This window comes from Neomonachus schauinslandi, chromosome 1 (genome assembly GCF_002201575.2).
Source record: "Neomonachus schauinslandi chromosome 1, ASM220157v2, whole genome shotgun sequence".
Taxonomy (NCBI): Eukaryota; Metazoa; Chordata; class Mammalia; order Carnivora; family Phocidae; genus Neomonachus; species Neomonachus schauinslandi.
In genome coordinates this window covers 122,364,665-122,381,693 of record NC_058403.1, presented here as the reverse complement: position 1 = coordinate 122,381,693, position 17,029 = coordinate 122,364,665, and the positions used below count along the sequence as shown (strand labels likewise).

The following is a 17,029-nucleotide window of genomic DNA, read 5'->3' as shown; positions in this document are numbered from 1 at the left end:
GAGTGATATTCCTTGGTATGGAATATACCACAGTATGTTTAACCATTCTCTTGTTGAAGGACTTCTGAGTGGTTTACCGTTTTTGGTTATTACAAATAAAGTTGATATAAACATTTATGTAAAAGTTTTTGTGTGAGTAAAAGTCTTCATTTCTCTGGGATAAATGCCAGGAATACAATTGGTTGGTATGGTAGTTGCATGTTTAATTTTATAAGAAGCTGCCAAACTTTTTTTAGAGCATCTGTGTCATTTAACATATTCTCATCAGCAGTGTATGAGTGATCCAGTTTCAGCATATCTTTATCAGCATTTGGTATTATTACTCTTTTATTTTAGCCATTTTGATAGGTGTGTAGTGACATTTCAACATGGTTTTAATTTGCATTTTCTTAATAGCTGCTGCTGCTGAACATCTTTTTTTTTTTTTTTTTTTAAGATTTTATTTATTTATTTGACAGAGACACAGCAAGAGAGGGAACACAAACAGGGGGAGTGGGAGAGGGAGAAGCAGGCTTCCCGCGGAGCAGGGAGCCCGATGCGGGGCTCGATCCCAGGACCCTGGGATCATGACCTGAGCCGAAGGCAGACGCTTAATGACTGAGCCACCCAGGCGCCCCGATGAACATCTTTTTATGTGTTTGTTTGCCATCTCTATTTTATCTTCTTCAGTGAATGTCTGCATGTCTTTTGCTCATTTTCTAACTGAATTTGTTTTTCTACTGTTGAGTTTTTCCTTTATGGATCTTGCTCTTGGTGTCACGTCTAAGAACTCTTTTTCTAGCTCTGTATCCTGAAGATTTTCTCCTATATATTTTTCTTAAAGTTTCATAGTTTTACATTGAAGGTTGTCATTCATGTTGAGTTTGTGTTTGTATAAGGTGTGAGATTAGGTCTTGCACTTTTTTTGCAGGGGCGGGGGTTATTGATGTTGTTTTACTTTAGCAACATTTGTTGAGAAAGCTTCCCCCCACCCCACTGAATTACTTTTTGTGCCTTAATCAGAGAGAGGGCCAGAGAGAGGGTGCACAAGCAGGGAGAGTGGTAGGCAGAGGGAGAAGCAAATGCCCTGCTGAGCAAGGAGCCTGATGCAGAACTCAATCCCAGGACCCTGGGATCATGACCTGAGCTGAAGGTAGACGCTTAACTGACTGAGCCACCCAGGCGCCCCTTGGGTTCTCTTTTCCATTGATACACATGTCGGTTTCTTTGCTGATACCATGCAATCTTGACTACTGTAGCTATATAATAAGTTTCCCCCCATTTTATTTTGACTTTAAAACGTTTTAGCTATTCTAGTTATTTTGCCTTTCCATCTAAATTATAGAATAGTAGTGTCTATATATACAAAAAACTTTTGCTGGGACTTTGATAAGAATTATGTAAACCTATGTATCAATTTGGGAAAAAATAGCATCCTTATGAGTCTTCCATTTCAAAAACACTTTTATTTAGATCTTTAATTTCTTTCATCTGCATTGGATAGTTTTCAACATACAGTCTCCTTCATGTTTTGTTAGGTTTGCAACTCTTTCATTTTTTTTTTTTTAAAGATTTTATTCATTTATCTGACAGAGAGAACACAAACAGAGGGAGAAGCAGGCTCCCCACAGAGCAGGGAGCAAATAAATTCAGCTTTTAGTTTTGGATATTGAATAGCATTATCTTTTCTTTCTTTTCTTTTCTTTTCTTTCTTTTTTCGTTTGTCAGAGAGAGAGCACGCACGCACAGGCAGAGGGAGAAGGTGAACAGAGAGCCTGATGTGGGACTTGATCCCAGGATTCTGGGATCATGACCTGAGCCAAAGGCAGATGCTTAACTGACTGAGCCACCCAGGCGCCCCTGCACCTCTTTCATTTTTTTTTTCCTTTTTTATTTTAGTAATTATAAATGGTATTACATTTTTAATTTTGGTGTCCATGTGTTCATTGATAGTATATAGAAATACAATTTATTTTTGCATGTTCATCTTGTGTCTCGTGACCTTGCTGAATTCACTAGTTAGTACTAGGAGGGTTTTGGGGGGGTTGTTTTTTTGGGTTTTTTTGTAGCTTTTAGAATCTTCTCTGTAATCAGTCGTGTCATCTGCAAATAAGGAGAGTTTTATTTCTTCTTTTCTGATCTGTATGCCATTTATATCCTTTTCTTGCCTTGCTGAATTGGCTAAAACTTGCAGCACTTTGTTGAGTGAGAATAGTGAGAGCAGGTATCTGCCTTGTTCTTGATTGTAGGAGGAAGGCATCTGTCTTTTACCATTAAGTATGTTGTTAGCTGTAGGTTTTTTGTAGATCCTATTTATCAGGTTGAGGAAGTTCCCTTCTATTTCTGTTTTTCTGAGAACTTTTATCATGGGGGTTAAATTTTGTCAGATGCTTTTTCTGCATTGAGTAATATGCTCATATGATTTTTCTTAGCTTGTTAATGTGGTGAATTATACTGATTAATTTTATATATTGAACCAGCTTTGCATCCCTGGAAAAAACCCTACTTGGTCATGGAGTATTAATTCTTTTTATATACTGCTGAATTCTGTTTGCTAGTATTTTGTTAAGGATTTTTGCATCTGTTTTAATGAGGGATATTGATTGGTAGTTTCCTCTTTTTATACTGTGTTGTGTAGTTTTGACATAAGTTAATATCAATTTCAAAGATAAATTGGGCAGTATTTCCCCTCTGCTATTTTCTAGAAGGGATTATGTAGAATTGGTGTAAATTCTTTAAATAATTGGTAGAATTCTTGAGAAGCCATCTAGACCTGGAGATTTCTTTTGGGGGGAAAACTTGGAGTTTTCAAGTTATGAATTTAATTTCCTGCATAGTGACAGGGCTATTCAAATTATCTATTTCATATTGAGTGTGTTTTGGTACTTTGTGTTTTTTGAAGAATTGGTCCATTTCCTCTAAGTTGTTGAATTCGTGTGTGTGGATTGTTTGTAGCATTCCCTTATTATCCTTTTGATTGGAGGAGACAGCTTTGACTAACCCAAATACAGCTTAGAAACTAGGGTCAGTCCCCACAAGTTGCATGGCTAATACAATAATAGTAAGGTGACAACTGGAAGGATCATTGGGATGTTGATAGGAAACTAGAAAATTCTGGGTATACAACCTTCAGTGTCATATCAACTCTAATTTTCTATAGAATGTCATTTGCCGGTTTTATGTGATTACTCTTTTAGGTAAATTTTAAAGTCAGTTTTGTCAAGTTTCAAAATAAATTCCTTTGGGGCCTAGGATTAAATTTATAGATTAATTATAAGGGTGTGTGTGTGCAGGTTCCCACAGGGAAGGAATCAGAGTCAGTGTTCAAGTATGCCTGGAAAAAAACCCTCTCTGCTTTCTATTGCCTCAGAAAGTCATCATTCATTGTTGTAAATTTTTTGCCTCATGTGCTAGTAATAATTAAGACTTGATTATAACTTTTTATTTGCAAGTAATTTCAAACAGAAAAAAATGCAGGAACACAAATTGATTTTTCTGGTTTCTCTGTTCATTTTTTTTGAATACCACATCATCCTCTTATTTTAGCATTAGTTAATTTCACTGCTGTACGTACTTGAGCCATTCTTTCAGAAGAATGTGTGGTAGGTTTTGAGGCCTTGCAATGCCACCCAAAAAGCATCTACCTTATAAACACAAAGTATCTACACTTTAATACTAGTGGATGTTGAATTGTAGATTAAAATGCATTTCTTTGAGAATATTGAACAACTTGCTTCGTTGTTGAGAAAAAAGAATGCTGGGACACCTGGGTGGCTCAGTTGGTTAAGCTTCTGCCTTCAGCTCAGGTCATGATCCCAGGATCCTGGGATTGAGTCCTGTATCAGGCTCTCTGTTCAGGGGGAGCCTTCTTCTCCCTCTGCCCGCCGCTCCCCCGCTTGTGCGTGTGTGCTCTCTCTCTCTCTGAGAAATTAAATAAAATCTTAAAAAGAAAGAAAGAAAAGAGAATGCAATTCAAGATCCAAAACTATTTGATTTGCTTGCTAAGCCAGGGTAGCTGTTTATGTAAAATAATCTCTCTGAAGAAAGCAGGGAGCTCATCTTAATAAATTCAAGAGTGAGTTAGGCTTGTAATTTTCCTTTCTTTCTTCTGAAAGAGTTTGTATAAATTGGAATTACTTGTTCTTTGAATTTTATTTTATTTTTTTAATATTTTATTTATTTATTTGAGAGAGAGAGAGAGAGAAACAGCATGAGAGGGGATAGGGTCAGAGGGAGAAGCAGGCTCCCCGCCAAGCCGGGAGCCCGATGTGGGACTCGATCCCAGGACCCTGGGATAATGACCTGAGCCGAAGGCAGTCGCTTAACCAACTGAGCCACCCAGGCGCCCTTGTTCTTTGAATTTTAATAGAACTTGTGTGTAAACCGAGTGGTCCTGATGTTCATTATGGGAAGATTTCTTAATGACTGATTAAATGTTACTACTTTTTTAATTTTTATTTTTCTATGAATTTGTATATTTTAGTTTCAGGTTTATTGATAAATCTGAATTTTATCAGATTATTATTATTAATATTGCCAGGTGATTTGAATGTCTGCAGCATCTCTAATTATGACTCCCTTTTTATTACTAGTATTTGGGTGTGTTTTTTCCTTTTCTCATTTATAAGTCTTGCCAGAACTATGTCCATTTTGTTAGTCATGACAAAGAATTACCTTTTTGTTCTGTTGAGCCTTTCTTCTATATCGTTTTGTTTCATGAAATTCTACTTTTATTTGTATTATTTCATTTTTTCTACTTTATATTATTCTATGTTTCTAACTGCTTAAGACATCCAGTTCATTAATTTATTTCAGGGTTTTCTTTTCTGATGTAACTATTTACAACTAGAATCTCTTTCTATATATTCCTTTTGCTGCATCCGACAAGTTTGATTATACAAAGTCTTTTTATTATTTTAGTCCTCTAAGTATTTTCACAATGCTATTATAATTTCTTCTTTGACACATGAAGTTTTAGAAGTTCCCAAACAGGAGGTTTTTAACAAGCTCTTTTTATAATGATTGTCAGAGAATATGGTTGTAGGATACCAAGTACATGAAAGTTATTGAGACTTTATCACCTCACATTGGTAATTTTTATATATGTTCCATTTGTATTCTGCTTAGAAGTAATATTGGTGTCTATTTATTAGATCAGACTCAATGGTTTTGATGTCAGTTCTTATCTAGTCTTATTAATTTTTTTGTATCCTTATTACTGAGATAAGGTTAAAAATTGTCCTCTGTGACAATGGATTTGTCACATTTTTTTTGTGGTTCTGTCAGTCTATTTTGGAACTATGTTAATAGGTACATATAAGTTTGGCTGTTATGTATATTTAATAAAACCTTCAATTGTGTAGTGAACTTCTTTATTACTGGTAATGGTTTGCCTAAATGGTTTGCTCTTTTTGTGTATTATTAATATAGCTACAGCAGTTTCGTCTTTATTAGTATTAGTATTGCCTGTTTTTGTTTTTTTTCATATTTTTTCCTTTCAACCTTTCAGTTCTCTTAGGTTTTTACATGTATCTTTTTTGAAAAGCATGTAGACCACTCCTAGACCTTATAAAAATGTTTTATATGTGGTTACAGTGTAGCTGAAGCTGCTGAAAGATGGCAGAAGAAGTGGTGGTAGTAGCCAAATTTGATTATGTGGCCCAACAAGAACAAGAGCTGGACATCAAGAAGAATGAGAGATTATGGCTTCTGGATGACTCTAAATCCTGGTGGCGAGTTCGAAACTCCATGAATAAAACGGGTTTTGTGCCTTCTAACTATGTGGAGAGGAAAAACAGTGCTCGGAAAGCATCTATTGTAAAAAATCTAAAGGATACCTTAGGTAAGTTATTCTTGTATTAAAACACCAATAATACTTTCTTTTAAATGGATGCTAGAGCTTGGTTCTTTGTATAGAATTTTGGCAGCATTGGGCAGAATTGACTAGAAAAGGCCAAGACTAGAATTTCAGCTAGGCCAGGTAGGTTTGCTCATAGCAGGGATTCAGCCAAGTCAGAAGAGCAGTAAAGGCCATAAGTGTTAGTGGGCAGTTTCTATAAATCTAGCTGGTGTTCAAGGGCCAGACCAGGGTGGTGCCCTTGAGCGGACTGAATCTGATCCTCTAGCCGGGACCTCTTGAACTGTGAGTGCCTGTTGGGGTTTAGGTAAATTCTGCATCTAATTGAGACAGGGATAAATGAGGGAGATTCAGAATTGCCTCCTTGGCATTAAGGCAGTTTTTTTTTTTAACATGGCACATTGCTGTATTTTAACCTTTAATAGCTTACATTTTGAATTTTGCTTTTAAAAACAAACCATCATTTTGTTTTTGCATTTGATAAGAGAGTTTTAAATTGTGGATTATTACTGTAGATTACCATCTACAAAGCTGATTTCTTATTTTGTTTTTCTTTTTTCCCCCTTTTTCTTCCTCTAACTGTAAAGTTTGTTTGTTTTTACTAGCTCTCCATTAGGGCCAGAGATAATGGAACCCGCTTCACAGTGGGCTTGGCTGAGCTGATAGGAAGGAAATATGCACAGATGAGGACTGGCCTTTTTCTTTTTTCTTTTAATTAAACTCCTACTTGGCTGACAGGAAGGAATGGGAGGGACAGAATTTCATTTTTGGTATTCAGGCAAACATGCTGTTACTTAATGGTTCTTTGTATATATGTGGATGAGAAAGTAAAATTTCTCTTTGCAGAAATAGTTTGGGAGTAATGTGGCATGATTGACAAATATGAAATACTATTGACCAACTGCTTTATATTAGCTTTATTTTTTATTCAGCATTATTGTTATTCTAGAGTGTTCTTTCAGATACCAGCAATAGATGACCAGTCTTTTATTTTTAACACTGTAAAATAGCCAAAACCAAAATATAGTATGACTCAAATATAAAATATTTTAATATTGGTTTGTGAGTGAATAACGTTTCTAGTATTCTAAAGGTAGTTTAATAAAGGGAGTTATTAATCTGGATTTTCACCATGACTTTTAACTGCTGTATGTGAGGTTACCTTTTATTAAGATTTTAATAATTAGCAAATAAGACCATTATTATTAGTTTTTAAGTGAAGGACAAATCAGAAAGAGATTATCCTTGACAAGCTGAAGAGACCATAGTTAGAGCCAGGAACTTCTGATTTTGTAAATATTGGACACTTATTTAAAGCATGTAGATCAGAGATACTAGGGAAAATTAAGGTAACTTCTATGAAGGAAGTATGCCTCATAGTGATGAAGGCACAAAAAGGATTAGGGCTACACCTAGGTAGACTTTTTTGTTCCTTTTTAAAAGGATACTAGTTTCCTGGGACTAGAGCAAATGTTTAAACAGAAGATCATGAAAAACGTAATATCATAGAGCAAAATGGAAATATATCCCAGTTTTAGATATTACTGCATATAAACTTAAAAAGCCCAACTGGATAGAATTTTTATTATTTGTTAATACGCCTGGGAAACCTTCCATACTATTTTCTGATATTATTGAGACGATTTTGGAAAGACTATATCCATTTAAGTCCTAGAATATCTCTGTTAACTTTATTACTGTATTAGAGTTATTGCTGCCTATATTGCAGGATACTTGAAAACATTGTTTTAAGATAATGATCTTTAGTTCTCCTATATAATGATGTAATTCCAGCTTTTGTATCAGATAGCTTTCTTTTTCTCAGAATTTCTGAACCCCTTTTTGATAACTTAAATGTCCTATGTGGTTAATGGATTTGTTTCACAGTGATTGTGCTGGTGGAGACATTGTTTGAAAAATAAGAAAGAAAAGGAGAAAACAAAGGAGAGAGTGAATGTATGAATATATTTTCAACTATTGAAAATATATGCTTTAAAACGTCTTCCAAAATAAGTTTGAATAATAAAGGTAACATTTGTGGCCATGATGATATACTTGTTTTACAGGTTCTGTTATAGTTCAGTGGGGGGAAAGTTTTAGAAAGAGAGAAGCCTCAGAAAAACTTTCTATTGCCTGGGTGTAGGCCAAGTCACATGGATTGGGTGTGGGGAGTTTCAGTGTTGCAGAACAGACCAGGAAGCTCACTGAGAATTATCCTGAGCTGTGTTAACAAACTGACAAAAGAAACACGGGATTTTTATTCAAAATGGATTGGTTAAACGTCTTTAAAGATTTTTTCAGTAAGTTCATCTGTTTATTAAATCCATAGTTTTCTTGTAGTTTTTGAATTCGATTTTTCACTTTAAAGAATTTAAAGAAAAACTGTATGGAACCTGGTATGTTTATATAATAGACTGGTGCTTTATACTGTTTATGAAACATAAGCTAAATGATTGGTGATACTTCAAATAATATTAGTTTTGACTTGATAAGTAATATGGTTTTAAAATGTTTTAGTATCAGTGTTTAAAAATAAAGAGAAAAAGGATATAAATGAGTTTGCAGTTTTAATTTGGTAACTTTGAACTTAGCATAGACGTTTGAAGTGAATTAAATTATAACATTAAAAATATGAGGAAAGAAAGTATTAAGTGAGCAAATTGCTTCATCCTCAGTATTTGAATTAACATTGGTTTAGTACTTTTTACTTAGATTTTAGAGGAACAATATAGAAGATAACATTTAATAAAGCAGTAAAGAGAATGTTTTGATTTAATGTAGGATTGCTAGAAATGGCTCTTTTGGTAATTGTGAGATTCGATATTTTGAAATGAGTCTTGAGAGCAGCTGCATACAAAGAAAATGAAAACACTGAAAGAAACTAGTGAATTATTGGGATTGTTTTGAGTCCAGGTCATAATGTAATACTGATACTAACTTACCAGAGCCTAATGTGTATATTTGCTGATGGCCTTTTTATGATCTTATGATAGTGAACTTGATTTGATCTCTTTGAACATTTGTTTGGTGTTTCTAGAAAAATGAACAGAGGAGTTGTTGTAGAAGTCTCATGCATAAGGAATCTAAGGAAACAAAGAGTAACCTGTTGAGATTTCATTTTCAGTCAGAATGGAAAAGGAGCAAGTACTTTGTTGAGAAAGAATATGTAATTGTAATATTAAGATTCATTTGTTTCTTTAGTTAACTTTGGTGGCCAAGTGAATCCTGGAATATCTCTCTTTTGTTTACTTTTTGGAAAGTTAATACATTTTTAGATCCACTTTTTGGGTTAGTTTTCCTTTTGGAAAGTTATTAATTTATTCATTTGTTTTATCAACATATTTTTCTTGAGAGCCTACTGCAAGCCAGACAAAAATCATAGAATGAAAAACTAAGACTAACTTGCATAGAATTTACATGGTGAGGAGGTAGATGGAGGTTGTTATTTAATATTAATACAGTGGATTTCATATCTTGGTTTGGTCGTAAGTGATGGTCACTTGGTGGTCATAAGTGACCATAAATCAACCAGAAATGGTGTAAAAAGAATCATTGATACAGTGATTCATTATATACCATCAATACAATGATAAAATTATCATTCTCTCTGTTGTCTCAGAAAGTCGATAATCTTACATACATTTGTAGACCTGAGGGTCAGGGTTTGAGATTTGCAACCAAGATACTCCTTTTTTCATTACCTGCAGCAACCCAAAATTTGTATTTATTTTGCTTTGCAGTAGAAGATACAGTAAATGTGCTCCTTGTGTGGTGGCTAGAGTAAACAAAGAGGGTACAGTATTTTAGATAAAACAGAATAATAATAATAATTTCTCTTACTTCATGTAGATGAAATGAACAGATAAAAATACAAAAATTTAAATAAAAACTTGTAATGGAAAGAACACCATATATTTGTATTTAGAATTCCCTAGTTTTGCTCCCAGATGTACCACTTATTTAACCATGTGGCAAGGGGTATATAACTAAACTTTCCTGATTTCTTATTATTTGTGAAGGAGAGTTGGGCAAGACTAGATGATCATGGAATGTCCCTTCTAACTCTAAAAGTCTTACAGTCCTGGTAAAAAAACTGATAAGTCTTACATGTGATAGAAATCAAGGGAAAATCCATGAGGGAGAAGCTGGTTTTGAAGAAGTAGGAATGTAAAAACCAGAACTACAGTTCCTTAAAGAATTAGAATCAGTAATACTTTCTTTGGCCTCATTCTGTTGAACATTTATTTAGTCAGTGATTTAGATGGAGGGCAGATGACATGCTTAAAGAAAAGAAGACTGAGGCCAAAAGAATAACTAATAAACTTAGTTCAGATATATATTTGAAAGGTAAAAACTGAGGGGCGCCTGGGTGGCTCAGTCGGTTAAGCAGCTGCCTTCGGCTCAGGTCGTGATCCCAGGGTCCTGGGATCGAGTCCCGCATCGGGCTCCCTGCTCTGCGGGGAGCCTGCTTCTCCCTATCTCTCTGCCTGCTTCTCTGCCTACTTGTGTTCTCTCTCTATCTCTCTGTCAAATAAATAAATAAAATCTTAAAAAAAAAAAGAAAGGTAAAAACTGAGATAGAAATAAATAAGGTGAATAGGGACAGACATTATAATGTAAAATTCTACATTAAGGTTTTTTTTTTTTTTTTTTAAGATTTTATTTATTTATTTGACAGAGAGAGACACAGCAAGAGAGGGAACACATGCAGGGGGAGTGAGAGAGGGAGAAGCAGGCTTCCCACAGAGCAGGGAGCCTGTTGAGGGGCTTGATCCCAGGACCCTGGGATCATGACCTGAGCCGAAGGCAGATGCTTAACGACTGAGCCACCCAGGTGCCCCTCTACATTAAGTTTTCAAAGGGAATTGAAAAGATTACTGAGAACCTGGCCTGGCAGAATTTTATATGAGTAAGAGCTGCTATGAGGTCATGATCTCGGGGTTGTGGGATTGAGCCCCGCATTGGGCTTCACACTAGGTGTGGAGCCTGCTTAAGATTCTCTCTCCCTCTCCCTCTGCCCTTCCCCCCCGCTCTAAAAATTAAAAAAAAAGGAAGACTGCTATGATATTGTGGGTGCTAAAGAATTTCAATGCAGTGCATGATAGATCTATGTCGTTCAAGTGAAAGGATGCAAATAGCTACTTTTTGTGTGTGCTGGCCAAATGAGACATGACATAGTTTATCCACTTTGGATAGGTATACTTTAACAGTGGTATTGAGAAACTTGGATGCTTCCAAATACTGGCATCCAGCATATCAAGGATTTGGAAACCAGGTTATATAAAAGTAGTTATGTGTAAAAAGATTTGCCTTAGGAAAAAGACAACTGTCATGTGAGTGGAATATTCACAATGCTTAAACAGATTCTTAAAAACTTGGAGGAGTTAATAATACATTGTTTTGGTCAAGAAACAGTGTTATAGGAGGAGAGAAGTAAGATCAGTGGGTAGGAGTGAGGGGCAGATTGGAAGCTATACGAACACTTGGTTTTTCTTTGAACAAAGCTAATGATAAAAATGACTACCTCATTGTTGAGTGAGCACATCTTCAGTGCTCAGACCTGAGCATTCCCTCCCAACCCTGGCCAAGTCTAGCTATAAAATGCAATAATAAAGATTTTAAGTGTTTTTGAAAAATTAAATGCCAGAAGCACTAGGAGTAATAACTACCATTGATTAACAGAGTGCCTGCTCTGTGCTATGTACTGTGCTGGGGACTTCATGTATATTCTTTAAACAAATGTTAGAAGGTAGGTACTTCCTACACACCACCATTTCACAAACCTGGAAACTGGAGTTAAATGAAGATTAAATAACTCAACGAAGATCAGATGAACCAGTAAGTAGCAGGACTAAAATTTTGTTAGAGTTTTCCTAGTGTACCCATTATGACTAAAGAGTAGAGAAAGAATTAGAATCAGATAAGCAATGGATTAGAAAGATTTGATGCAAGGGGGACTAAGATTAGGAGGATTGTGAACTAACTATGAAGTTGAGAAGAATTTAGAAAAGTTAATACCTTGATCTGGGGAGGGGGGCGCCTGCTTGTTGTGGATGATCTCATTGTTGCTGATTGAGAAATTAAGAGATACTGATATTTTACATTTGCATAATTTTGTAAAGTACTTTTCCATGGATTCTCTCATTGGTAACAGGAAATTGGAAAGACCATTTTTTAGCAGTAGAGACAAAGGGGCAATAAACAGGTTCTTCTCAAAGAATTGTAAGTAGGGGAGAGAAAAGCAGCCTATTGATTATGCATGTATTTGTCAGTCAGTCACATGATAAACACTAATGGAACACTTAATATGGGCTAGGCATTGGGGATGGAGCAGTGATTAAACACGTGTTTGTTCTCAAAGAAGTAAATATTGGTATACAGAGGATCAAACATTACAATAAAAATATTTACAAAGAATAGTAGTGGCACAAAAGAGAAATACATCTGTTCTGTTTGGGGAGAGAGGGAAATCTCCAGTGAGAAGAAGATCCCTTGTTTGAGTCTTGAAGAATGAGGGGGGCATGTGTTTGAGGTGAAAAAAAAAAAAAGTCATAGGCAAAGACTCAGAGTCTTGAAAAGGTCTGGGGCTTTGGGGTACTGAGGAGCTTATATGTCTTAGCATTAGTATGAGGTTAAAGAAATGCTCATGAGATCAGAGAGGGCTTTGTGCTGCATAGGAAACAAATATTCTAAGCTTTTGTTTTTTTCCCTGAAATATTTCTGGCCTCTGCAATTAAAATAGGTTGTTTTTGGTGTTTTTCCACTTGGAAGTTTAATGGGTGGGTCTGTCCAAAAATTCTTCATTCTTTTTTTTGACAATATATAATTAGTCTTAGGCATCTTTTTCAGAATTAAAAAAAAAACATTTTGGAACTAGCCGTTAGCTTCAAGTTTAAATTTGTATTTGCTTATATCACTCTTCAGTTTTAATCAACCTAACATTTATTGAGCATCTGGTATATGCACAGTTCTAAATAGTATAGGAAATGAAAAAAATCAGTGAGACATGGAATGCTCTTCCTTTCTGGAAGCTGCTGGCTATAGTAGATAAGCTTAAAAGACAAACACAAGAAATGTTACGATACAAGTACCTCACAAGTACAAAGTACTAGAGTGCTTTAAAAAGGAGAGCTTACATTATTGGGAGATGATGGTGGGAAATGAAGGATGTTGGAAAACACAAAATGGGAAGTGAATAAAATAAAATTGTTATTTGAAGTGGCGCTTCTTGAATGGGTAGATTTTTGATAGGCAGAAGTTGTTTTTGTTTTTGTTTTTTTTTTTAGATTTTATGTATGTATGTGTGTGACAGAGAGAACACAAGCAGGGGGAGCAACAGAGGGGAGGGAGAGGGAGAAGCAGGCTCCCTTTTGAGCAGGGAGCCCGATGCAGGGGGTCAATCCCAGGACCCAGGGATCATGACCTGAGCCTAAGGCAGATGCTTACCCGACCAAGCCACCCAGGTACCCCAATAGGCAGAAGTTTTTTTTGTTTGTTTGTTTTGTTTTTTTTTTTAAAGATTTTATTTATTTATTTGAGAGAGAGAATGAGATAGAGCATGAGAGTGGGGAGGGTCAGGGGGAGAAGCAGACTCCCTGCTGAGCAGGGAGCCCAATGTGGGACTCGATCCCAGGACTCCAGGATCATGACCTGAGCCGAAGGCAGTCGCTTAACCAACTGAGCCACCCAGGCACCCCAGGCAGAAGTTTTAATAGGTTTTGGAAAGAAACTAGCAAACAAGGCAAACAAAATCCTGAAGGTTGAAATATTATTTATTCCTGGGTTTTTAAGTGGCCCATTTTTATTGAGATTTAGGATAGTTTCATTGTAGGTTATTACGGAAAGAATATTTTATTTAACAATTAATATATGTAATATGCTATTATTTTACATTCACTTTTAAAAAATTTATTCACTTCTTATAACACTGTGACAGTAAGTGGTGATTTCTCCATTTATAAGCTCAGAGAAGTGAAATAGTTTGCTCAGGTTTCCACAGTAAGTGGTATAGCTGAGATTTGAACCCAAAGACTCATTCAAAGTCTATGCTGTTTTTTGGGACGCCTGGGCGGCTCATTCGGTTAAGCGTCTGCCTTTGGCTTGAGTTGTGATCCTGGGGTCCTGGGATCAAGTCCTGCATCGTGCTCCCTGCTCAGCGGGGAGCCTGCTTCTCCCTCTGCCTGCCGCTCCCCCTCCTTGTGCGTGCTCTCTCTGTCAAATAAATAAAATCTTTTAAAAAAAAATTACAAAGTCTTTGCTCTTTTCAGTACTCTATACCATAAGCCTAGAAAGGAAGAGTGAGGACATTCTGGAGAGGGCTATAGATTCTAGGAAGAGTATTTCTCTTAATTTGATAGTCAATAAAGAGCCACTGTTGACTTCTGAGCAATAATGTCATGTGATTGCAACTGTATTTATGGATGATGGGTTGGAGTGGGACAGATTGGATTAGTAAGGAAACTAGTTTAGAGGGTTATTGAAGACTCAAACACAACAAAATGGGCCTGAAATAGCATGGGAATAGTGGGAATGGAAAGTGTTGGCAGAAAGGAAATAACGGATTTTATGTGGGAATCTTTTAAGAAAAAATTTTTATGAGGTAAAATTCGTATAACAAAATCATTTTAAAGTGTACATTTCAGTGGTATTTAGTATACTAACAGTGTTGTGCAACCATCACATCTGTCTAATTCCAAACCATTTTCATCACCCAAGAAAACCCTATTCCAATTAAGCAGTCACTCCCCATTATACCCTCCCTTCATCCCCTGGCAATTGCTAATCTGCTCTCTGTATATATGAATTTACCCATTCTGGCTATTTCATGTAAATGGAATTATACAATATGTGATCTCTTGTGTCAGGTTTCTTTCAGTTGGCATCCTGTTTTTGAGGTTCATCTATGTTGTAACATGTGTCGGTACTTCATCCCTTTTATGGCTGAATAATACTCCATTATATGGATATATACCACATTTTGTTTATCCATTAATCTGTTGATGGGCATTTGGGTTGTTTCTACCTTTTTGTTATTGTGTATAGTGAAGCTGTGAACATTTGTGTACAAGTGTTTGAATATGTATTTTTGGTTCTTTTGAGTATATACCTAGGAGTGGAATTAATGGATCATGTGGTAATTATGTTTTTTAACATTTTGAAGGGAACATTAAATTGTTTTCCACAGCAGTGTACCATTTTACATTTTGGTCAACAGGGTAGGAAGGGTTCCAGTTTTATCCATATCCCCATCAACACTTGTTATTTTCTTTTTTTTTTTTTTTTAGTTTGGTTTGGTTTTGTTATAGATATCCTGATAGGTGTAAAGTGGTATTTCATTGTGTTTTGATTTGCATTTCAACAAAGATGGTGAACATCTTTTCATGTGTTTTGGGGGCATTTGTATATCTTTGTTGGGGAAATGTTTGTTCAAGTCCTTTGCCTGTTGTTGAAGTAGGTTCTTTTTGCTTCTGGGTTCTAAGAGTTCTTTATATGTTCTGGATATAGACCTTAGACTGTAATCTTTTTTTAATTATTATTGCTTGTGCTTTTGGGGTCACAAGAATTCATTGCTAACTCCCAGGTCATAAAGATTTTCCCCGATAGTTTTAAAATTTTAACTCTTATATTTGAGTAATTGATCCATTTTGAGTTAATTTTTTTTTGTCATGCGAGGTAGGAGTATAGCTTCATTCTTTTGTACATGGATATCCATTTCTTCCAGCACCATTTGTTGAAGAGCCTGATGTTTCCTCCATTAAATGGTCTTGGCACCCTTGTTGAAATCAATTGACCATGGATGTATGAGTTTATCTCAGGACTCTCAGCTCTATTCTTTTGGTCTATATGTCTGTCCTTTTGTGCTAGTACCATACTGTTTTGATTACTTTGTGGCTTAGAAGTGAGTTTTGAAATTGGGAAGTGTGAATGCTCCAGTTTTGTTTTAATTTTTTCATTTTTGGGGGTTGGGGGCAAAGGGAGAGGGAGAGAGAGAGAGAATCTTAAGCAGGCTCCATGCCCAGTATGGAGCCCAACACGAGGCTCGATCTCACAACCCTAATATTGTGACCTGAGCTGAAATTGAGAGTCATTGCTTAACCAACTAAGCCACCCAGGTGCCCCATTGTTTCCATTTCGTAGGATTGTTTTGGTTATTTGGTGTGCCTTGCAATTCCATATGAATTTTAGAATCAGCATTTCCATTTCTGCAAAAAAGGAGTATTGGAACTTTGATAAGGATTACATGGACTCTATGGATCACTTTGGGTAGTATTGCCATCTAAAAATATTGAACCCTCGGGGCGCCTGGGTGGCTCAGTCGTTAAGCGTCTGCCTTCGGCTCAGGTCATGATCCCAGGGTCCTGGGATCGAGCCCCGCGTCGGGCTCTCCCCTCTGCGGGAAGCCTGCTTCTTCCTCTCCCACTCCCCCTGCTTGTGTTCCCTCTCTCGCTGTGTCTCTCTCTGTCAAATACATAAATAAAATCTTTAAAAAAATAAATAAATAAATAAAAATAAAAATATTGAACCCTCAAATCCATAAACACAATGTCTTTTCATTTATTTAGATATACTTTAATTTCAGCAATATTTTGTAGTGTTCAGTATACTGGTCTTCTACCTCCTTGATTAAAAAACTTAACCTGTGTATTTTATTATTAATGCTATTATAAATGGAATTGTTTTCTCAATTTCCTCTTCAAATTGTTCACTGCTAGTGTATAGAAATGCAACTGTTTTTTGTGTGTTGATTTTGTGTCTTGCAACCTTGATAAATTTGTTTCCTCTAACATTCTTTTGGTGTGGGTTTTTTTAGGATTTTCTGTATATATGATCATGTCATCTGCAAATAAAGATTATTTTACTTCTTCCTTTCTTGTTTGGATCCCTTTTATTTCTTTTTCTTGCTTACTTGCCCTGGCTAGCACTTCCAGTACAGTGTTGAATAGAAGTGGCTGAAAGGGTATCCATGTCTTATTCCTGATCTTAGCTTTCAGTCTTTTACTATTGAGTGTGATGGTAACTTCAGGTTTTTTTTTTTTAATAAATGCCCTTTATGATGTTGAGGAAATTCCCTTGTATTCCTAGTTGGCTGATACTTTTTATCATGAAAGAATGTTAGATTTTATCCAATGCTTTTCTACATCATTTGAAATGGTCACGTGTGTTTTTTTCCTTCCTTATATTAATGTGGTATAT

General features: G+C 35.9%; 1 protein-coding gene across 2 annotated transcripts in view; it reads left to right on the top strand.

Moving 5' to 3' along the window:
• Positions 1-17,029, top strand: part of NCK1 (NCK adaptor protein 1) — a 74,321-nt gene that overhangs the window by 48,905 nt on the left and 8,387 nt on the right. The window contains exon 3 of one of the 2 annotated variants that reach the window (XM_021678760.2): positions 5,575-5,821. In XM_021678760.2, the coding sequence (XP_021534435.1) occupies positions 5,596-5,821 (226 nt within the window). In that variant the 5' untranslated portion in view covers positions 5,575-5,595. Of the gene's footprint in view, positions 1-5,574; positions 5,822-8,051; positions 8,137-17,029 lie in introns of those variants that run through there. The other variant, XM_021678761.2, reaches the window with a different exon arrangement.